The 8,997-nt window shown below is 44.9% G+C and overlaps 1 protein-coding gene across 1 annotated transcript; it reads left to right on the top strand.

The window, feature by feature from the left end:
• The first annotated feature begins 1,162 nt into the window (after nt 1-1,162).
• On the top strand, nt 1,163-4,956 carry LOC138931502 (uncharacterized). The gene is made up of 2 exons (XM_070292322.1): nt 1,163-1,208; nt 3,974-4,956. The coding sequence occupies exons 1-2, from the start codon at nt 1,163-1,165 to the stop codon at nt 4,954-4,956; spliced, it is 1,029 nt and encodes a 342-aa protein (XP_070148423.1).
• The last annotated feature ends 4,041 nt before the right edge of the window (nt 4,957-8,997 follow it).

Here is an 8,997-nt window from a genome sequence, read left to right as displayed (position 1 = left end):
ACTCTTCCCCTCCTGATTCTGCAGCATAGGCAAAATTCTACAGCCCAATGCTGAGTTTTTTAAAAGCCACTTTATTGACATATTATTGAAATATAAAAAGAGGTATATATTTAATGCATACAACTAGATGAATTTGGTGATCAGATATACCCATGACACTATCACCATCACCACCATCAAGGTCATGAATGTATTCATCAGCTCCCAAAATGTCTTTCCACCTCTGTTATTATTATTTCAACATTTAACATAAGATCTTAACAAATTTTAAGCATCCAGGACAGTATTGTTAGATATAGGTGCTTGCTATATAATGGATATCCAGAACTTATTTATCGTATATAACCAAATGCTGAGGTTTTTGAGGCTACTAGATCAAGCCCTCGGAATAAAGATATACATGTAATTCTAGCCTCTGACAAATAGACGGGCAAATAGTAAGAGAAAGAGATAGCAGGCATTTGCAGAGTAACTTGAAGGAAATAAATTTCTTTATACTGAGGGAATTTTAACATAGTTAATTTCAGCTAAGGACATATTCTTTGAGTTGGGTATCTGTTTATTGCATTTAAGATCTTGGTATATATTTGGTGAACTCAGTTAAAGCAACACTTTTTGAGGAATATTGGCTTCACAAGAAGTGTTTAAGTCTCAAGATGCTGCATATTAATGCTTCCACTCTGGAAAAAGATATCTGGAGATACAATGTAAGATTTGCTTCAGCCTGTATGATTTCTTCTTTGTCTATTTACCTCATCCAAACTGACATCAGCTCCCCTGCTCATTCACATAGACGTGTTAGAGCAAACGTGCTCCCCATTTTAAGGAAATTTGCTGTAAAGAGAGTCTGAAGTGAATGATACTTTCTACTATAACCAATACAGAATTGCAAGTAAAAGTGGAGAAGATATTTGGGAGAGAAGAGATGTTATTCCTACAAATAACCACTTCATTTTATACCCTGTTTATATCCACTTTAAATCTCCTTTACCACCAAAAGGAATTTAAATGCTTATTTCTCTCTCAGTGTAATATCTAAGTATTTTTTTCCCTAATGCTTCCATCTCTAGAATGCATACAAACCTACTAACAGTTGACTTGGGAACGGACATCCAAAGTTTGATCAGCTATCATTTCCCAGATCCAGGGCTGAATCAGCAGCATGACAACCTACAAGCAGCTGGAACAACTGGAACAACATCATAGGAGTAAAGGGAATGATGTCTCATGGCCAGATCTCAGACTAACTCAAACAAAACAAATTTAATCTGATGATAAATTCACTTTGGCTCTTGCTCTTGTGTTGGAAGCCTCCAGTCCCCGCCAGGACAACCAGTATGGCTGAAAGGAGAAAGTTAAAACAGCAATTAGATGGCACTAATGTGGCTCCAGGATAATCCCTCCCTTGGTTTCAGGTCTTTGCCTGCCAGGGCTTTGGCCAGCATCCCAGTGCTTAATTGCATTTTGCAAGTAGCCATGGTACACAATTGCCACTGTATCTCCCTAACCAATTTCAGACATAATCCTCATAACTAGTTCACTAAAAGGGAACTGAAAAACCTCTGACAGAAAAAAATGAAAGTATTTTCTAGTTTAAAGACTGATTCAATTAAGGAAATGGTTGGTTCTGAGAGAGAAAGAATAGGAGGTAAAATAGATGAATAAGTCATGCCCTTGAATTCTAGAAGTCTCTTTCAGTAAAGCATGATAGAGTAACAGTTAAGGTTTGAGACATTGCTACTGTTGAAATTTTATATACATTTTCAGGTGGAATAGATCTTAATTGGAATTTGGCCTTATGGTAATTGAAGGGCAGTGGAGCTTAGTAGAACGGGTCCTGGTTTCATTCTGGAGATCACTGGTTCTAGGTCCAATGAACTATTTTAGTCTCGTCTATGCTAGTTGCTAAATATATAAATGTGGAGAAGCCACTTAGAAATTTAATATCTCCATTTTCTCCTCAACATATTGAGGATAAATGTTTCCCTTGTCTGATTTTCAGGATTGATTATTAAGACACTTGTAAAATTGCAAAATAATGGGTTTGAGGACTTATGTTAAAATCTGAACTGGTAAATATTTCTAGTAAAAAATAAATAGATGTGTATCCACTATAAAATTATGTATCTATAAAATCATAATGAAGGCTGGAGGAAGATTAAAGAAGTGTGAGTTTTAAGGGGGATGAACAAAAAGCATCCACAAAAAAGAGCACAAGGGAAATATTATCTCCTTGAGATAATGCTAATCAGAATAGACAAACTCCAATGGGAATGGAGCTGGTCAGCCACCAGTTGACACTTCTGAGTACTTACAGGCCACTGAACACTATGATGGCCATTGTGGGAATTAGAACATCCCTGCCTCTGTTCTTAAGGGGACCATAATCTAGCTGAATAAACAAGACCCAGATATTATGCCATTGGGCAAGAAAAGTATGCACTTATAAGTTGTTAACTACACATTTAAAGGTCAGTAGAAGTTGAAGTCACAAAAAAGAGAAAAAATCAGAAGAAGAAGAGAACAGTTTAAAGAGGCTTCATGGAGGATCCAGGATTTGAGTGGGACTGAAAGAATGTTAAGATTTGAAAGTAGAAAATAGGAAAAAGTTTAGCTATTTCAGGAGAAGGGAACATAATGAATAAAAGTATAGAGGAGAGAATAACTATGATGGAAAGAGAGGTGGCTATGTTAATTAAATTGTGATTTATAAATCTTGTTTATGTTAGGGACCAAACGACGGTTTCTAGGAACTGAGTCATGTTTACCAGAAAGAGACAGGATATGCGCTCATCCTGCCTGGCCAATCATGTAACGCCAGCTACTCCTGTAACTGAGACAAAGAACTGCCTGTATATAAGCCGCCATACTTCTTTGTTCACGGCTCTTGTCAGATTCCCTTGTGTGGGATGAGACTTGGGCCCTAGCGCGCTAGGAATAAACAAACTCCCTTCTTGCGTTTGCAATACTGTGGTGGCCTTGCTCTCTTGGTCAGTTCAGAGATACGGGCTCGGAGCATAACATCTGGGGGTTCGTCCGGGATCTCCGTCCCGCCAGGGAGGACAACTCTCCTGGTAGAAGGGAGTAACCTCGTTAGGAGATAAGAGCTCTGAGCACCGGTGCTAACGTTGCAGAAGCCCAGATTAAGTCCGAGGCCTAGTATCTTACTGGGGAGGCATCTGGCTGTAAAGTGCAGAGGTAAGTCAGCGTAAGGCCGGGGCCTAGCTTCGTGCTGGGGAGGCAGCTGGCTCTGATACTGGATTAAGTCAGCGTAAGGCCGGGGCCTAGCTTCGTGCTGGGGAGGCAGCTGGCTCTGTGAACATCCTGCAGGTAAGATTGAGTGCATTGTTGGTGGCCACCTTGTGTTTGTTATCTGTTTGTCTATTTGTGGTGTCTGCGCTGCTCTTTGTGTTCTCTGTTGGCTCCCAGTGTACTTTTCTGTGATCATGGGACAAACAACTTCTACTCCTTTATCTCTTATGATTAACCACTTCTCTGATTTCAAGTCTAGAGCTCAGAATCTTTCTTTACTGGTAAAGAAGAGCAAACTGGTGACTTTCTGTCCTGTCGAGTGGCCCACCTTTGACGTCGGATGGCCACAAGAGGGAACCTTCAATCCCCAAATTATCCAGGCAGTTAAAGAGAGGGTGCTTACTCCTAGTCCTGCCGGGCACCCAGATCAGACTCCCTACATTCTGGTCTGGCAGGATCTAGTGAGGAACCCGCCAGAATGGCTTAAACCCTTTGTTCTCACTCCTCCTAAACCTCCCCGTCCCTCTTCCCCAACTCCAACCTCACCAAGCCCACAGGTGTTAGTAATGAAGGCTTCCGAAAAAAAAAGAAGAAAAAAAAGGACGAAAATCGACCAAAGCCGGTATTCCAGGAATCTTCTCTGTATCCTAATCTGATAGATCTGGAGACTGAATTGTTCCCACCCCCGTATGCGGATCCACATCCGCCCTTGCTTTCACAGGTTTCATCGGGAGAAGCCAGGAAGAGAACCAAGCCTTCAGCTCATCCCAGAGAAGGGGGCCCCCCCCAGGGAACTCGGGGAAAAACAAAAGAAATGGCCAATGTAGCGGAAGAAAACCCAGAAGTCCCCTCCTCCACTATTCACGTGTTTCTGGTCCGGGGGGGGGGTGGGGACCAGCCAGAGAGGGTGGAGAGCGGACATATCAGTATTGGCCCTTTTCCACTAGTGATTTGTACAATTGGAAAACCCAGACTCCCTCCTTCTCTGAAAAACTACAGGGTCTTATTGATCTGTTAGAGTCTATCCTTTTTACTCATAATCCCACTTGGGATGATTGTCAGCAACTGTTACAGGTGCTTTTCACTACAGAAGAGCGCGAGCGGATTCTGTCAGAAGCTCGAAAAAATGTGCCAGGGGTGGATGGGAGGCCCACAATACAGCCTAACCTCATTGAGGAGGGGTTCCCCTTGGTGCGACCCAACTGGGACTTCAAACGCGTTGAAGGTAGGGAGCGTCTCCGGGTATACCGTCAGACTCTTATGGCCGGCCTTAGAGCGGCCGCCAAAAAGCTGACTAATTTGGCCAAAATAAATTCAGTGAGGCAGGAACCAAATGAGAGCCCAGCAGCCTTCCTTGAAAGGATAATGGAAGCTTTTAGACAGTATACCCCTATGGACCCACAGGCAGATGAGTCACGAGCGGCAGTTATGTTAGCATTTGTAAATCAAGCAGCCCCCGATATTAGAAAAAAACTACAAAAGATAGAGAGGTTAAATGAACAATCCTTGCAAGATCTAGTGAGGGCAGCCGAGAGAGTTTTTAATCATAGAGAGACCCCAGAAGAGAGAGAGGACCGCATTAGAAGAGAAGAAAGAGAATTTAGAGCTGAAGAAAACCGTAAAAATCAAAAAGAGCTGGCCCAGATATTTTTTGCTGGGGTTGAAAACAAAAACAGGTTCCAGAAAAGGAAAAAATTGGACTAAAAAACTGAAGAAAAAACGACAAGGCGTAAGTTTGAGAAAAACCAATGTGTGTTTTGTAAAGAGTTTGGACATTAAAAAGATAAATGCCCCCAAAAAAATCTAAAAGAGGAGCCCAGGAACCCCAAAAACGAGACTCCCTCTCCAGACAGTCATATCCTCTACGCGGGTGAGGATAGCGACTAGGGGGGTCAGGGCTCGAAGCCCCTCCCCGAGTCCTGGGTAACTATAAATGTGGAGGGGAAACCGGTTGGCTTCATGGTGGACATGGGAGCCCAATACTCAGTCTTAAACCAAAAAGATGGACCCATGTCTAAGAAAAGTAGCTGGGTGCAGGGAGCAACCGGGACTAAACGATATGGATGGACTACAAAACGGCATGTGAACTTGGGGGCCCACCAGGTGACCCATTCTTTTCTGGTGATACCTGAGTGTCCAGCGCCCTTGTTGGGAAGGGATTTACTGTCTAAAGTAAATGCCCAAATTCATTTCGACCACAGACAAGTGTTGGTTTTAGATGGGACCGGGCATCCTCTTCAGGTCTTGTCTCTGGCATTAAAAGATGAATACAGACTCTACTTGCCAGAGGCCCCAGCGACAATAAGCCCCGAAGTACAACCATGGGTTCAAAGATACCCTCAGGCCTGGGCTGAAACTGCAGAAATGGGACTAGCCAAACAGAGGCCCCCTATCATTGTGGAACTGAAAGCCAGTGCTTCCCTGGTGAGGGTACGACAGTATCCCATGAGTCAGGAAGCTCGACAAGGAATTACTCCTCATATACAACGCCTCATAGACGCTGGGGTCCTGAAAAGGTGCTGGTCCCCATGGAACACTCCCCTGCTGCCTGTGAAAAAGGCTGGGGGAACTGATTTTAGACCGGCTCAAGATCTACGAGAAGTCAACAAACGGGTGAATGATATTCATCCTATGGTTCCTAAGCCTTATACATTGCTAAGCAACTTGCCTCCAAACTACATTTGGTACACTGTTGTAGATTTAAAAGATGCCTTTTTTAGTTTGCCTCTTGCCCCCACAAGCCAAGAGATCTTTGCCTTCGAATGGCAGGAAGACGGTGGTCAGACCCCTGTGCAGCTGACATGGACTCGCTTACCACAGGGTTTCAAAAACTCGCCCACGTTATTTAATGAGGCCCTGGACAAAGACCTCCGTGAGTATCGGGTTGAACACCCTACCATTGTTTTATTACAATATGTTGATGACCTTATGCTGGCGGCGGCTACAGAGAAAGAGTGCCAAGAGGCAACAGGTGACCTTCTCCAAACCTTGGGGACTTTAGGTTACCGGGCTAGTGCCAAAAAGGCCCAGATTGCCAAGCAAGAGGTTACATACCTCGGTTATAAGATAAAACAGGGCCAGAGGTGGCTAACACAGGCTATGAAAGAAACCATCCTCCAGGTCCCTGAGCCGGCTAACCCTAGACAAGTGAGAAAATTTCTGGGAACGGTGGGATATTGCTGGTTATGGATCTTGGGGTTTGCACAAAAGGCCAGGCCCCTATATGAGGGGACCAAAGAAAACAAGGACTGGAAATGGACTGAGCCAATGAAAGAGGCCTTCTAAGAGCTCAGGCAAGCCTTGCTAGAGGCTCCTGCCCTTGCCCTCCCTGATCCATCTAAGCCTTTCCAATTATTTGTAGATGAAAAGCGGGGGATAGGAAAAGGGGTACTAACACAGAGATGGGGACCATGGAAGCGACCTGTAGCTTACCTTTCCAAGAGACTGGACCCAGTGGCAGCCGGATGGCCACCTTGCCTCCGTATCATCGCGGCCACCGCGCTCTTAGTCCACGATGCTGATAAACTGACTTATGGACAGAGACTCTTGGTCTACACTCCTCGTGCCATAGAGAGAGTTTTAAAGCAACCCCCAGGTAAATGGATTTCTAATGCCTGCTTGACGCACTACCAGGCCTTGCTACTTAACACCCCACGGATTCATTTCCAAACACCCTGCACTCTAAATCCGGCCACTCTTTTGCCCAATCCGGGGGAAAATAGCCCCCTCCATGATTGTGATGAGATACTGGCCGGGGTAACAGCAATGCGAAAGGACTTAACCGATACTCCACTGGATAACAGTGAGCTAAGATGGTTCACAGATGGCAGCAGTTATGTAAAAGATGGACAGAGACGGGTGGGAGCCGCAGTAGTAGATGACTCTGGATGGACGATATGGGCAGAGGCCCTTCCCCCGGATACCTCAGCACAAAAGGCAGAGTTAATTGCCCTGATTAAAGCATTAGAGAGAGCCAAAAGAAAAAGAATAACTTTTCACTGACAGTCACTATGCTTTTGGCACAGTACACATCCAGGGCCCAATATATTGGGAACGGGGGTTTTTGACAGCTGAAGAAAAAAAAATTAAAAACTTGCCTGAAATCCGTAGACTTTTAGAGGCTATACAGATGCCTCGGGCTGTGTCAATAGTACACGTACCTGGACATCAGAAGGGTGACGGCCCCACGGCACGAGGGAATCGTGCCGCAGACCTGGCAGCTCAAAAAGTAGCTGATAAAGATTTCATCACCCCTGTGTTGGCGATCGGACTTCCACCTCCAGGTATGAAAACTCTGCCCCCAACCCCTGAGTATTCATCCACAGACTTGGCTTGGATCCAAAAACACACCAACCTTCAAAAAGATAAAGATGGATGGTACCGAGACTCAGACGGCTACTTGATACTCCCTGCTCAGTTGGGATGGCAACTATGTGAGCATTTGCACTTGTCTACTCATCTGGGAAAAAAAAAAAAGACTCTGATGCTCTTTCAAACTGCGCGCCTGCAATTTCCCCGGCACCAGACAACTGTAAAGAACATAGTGCATGCTTGTAAGGCTTGTCAACAGATGAGGCCAGGAAAAGGACAACATGCAGGACTGAGGTATCGGGGAGAAGGACCAGGGCAACACTGGGAAATAGATTTCACCGAGGTAAGGCCAGGCAAGTATGGTTACCAGTACTTGTTAGTGTTGGTAGATAACTTCTCAGGGTGGGTAAAAGCTTTTCCTACAAAGGGAAAAACCGCGATGATAGTGGCAAAAAAGATTAAAAAAAAAAATTAGTTCCCAGGTTTGGCCTGCCAGTGACCATCGGCTCTGATAATAGACCTGCCTTTGTGAGTCAAATAGTTCAGAGCCTTACCCTAGCCCTGGGGACTAAATAGAAGTTACATTGTAAATACAGTCCACAGAGCTCAGGGCAAGTAAAAAAAATGAATCGGACTCTAAAAAAAACTTTAACTAAATTGGCTATAGAGACTAGCGGGGACTGGGTGACCCTCCTTCCCTTCGCCCTCTTCCGTGCGTGTAATACTCCTTATCAACTTAATCTGACCCCATTTGAGATTCTGTATGGAAGACCTCCCCCTGTATGTCCAATATTTGAAGGAAAGAAACTACCGCCTCCCACGTTGGGGCAACTCCAAGAGGCCTTGATGGCCTTAAGCAAGGTGCACTCTCGTGTCTGGAAACTGCTCCGGGAAATACATGTGGGTCAAAATAAGGGAACTATTCCCTCACATGACATTGGCCCAGGAGACTGGGTGTGGGTCAAAAGGCACCAAACCAAGGCACTAGAACCCAAATGGAAGGGTCCTTATGTTGTTCTTCTTACCACCCCAACTGCCCTAAAGGTTGACGGTATCGGGCCTTGGGTGCATTGCAACCACGTACGCCCAGCTGCTTCAGCAGAGCAAAAAGACGCTAAAAAAGAATGGGAAGCATCTCTGCACCTGTCCAACCCCTTGAGGCTAAAGCTTCGAAGGCGCCAACAGGACCAGGACAACTCGGCTGGGCCCTCTTGTGGATGACCCAGTTACTCTGCTCTGGAGTTGCCAGCGTGAACCCACATCAACCCATCAAAATCACCTGGAAGCTGCAAAATGGACTAACACGAGAGGTGCTAAACTCCACTACCGCAATACATCCACCAAACACATGGTGGCCAGACTTGTACTTTGATCTTAAGCCGATGGTAAATGTGCCTTGGGCTAGTGGTTATCTCCGAGAACAAGGGTTCTGGG

This window comes from Ovis canadensis, chromosome 3, assembly GCF_042477335.2.
Source record: "Ovis canadensis isolate MfBH-ARS-UI-01 breed Bighorn chromosome 3, ARS-UI_OviCan_v2, whole genome shotgun sequence".
NCBI lineage: Eukaryota > Metazoa > Chordata > Mammalia > Artiodactyla > Bovidae > Ovis > Ovis canadensis.
This window is presented reverse-complemented; position numbering and strand designations above follow the sequence as displayed.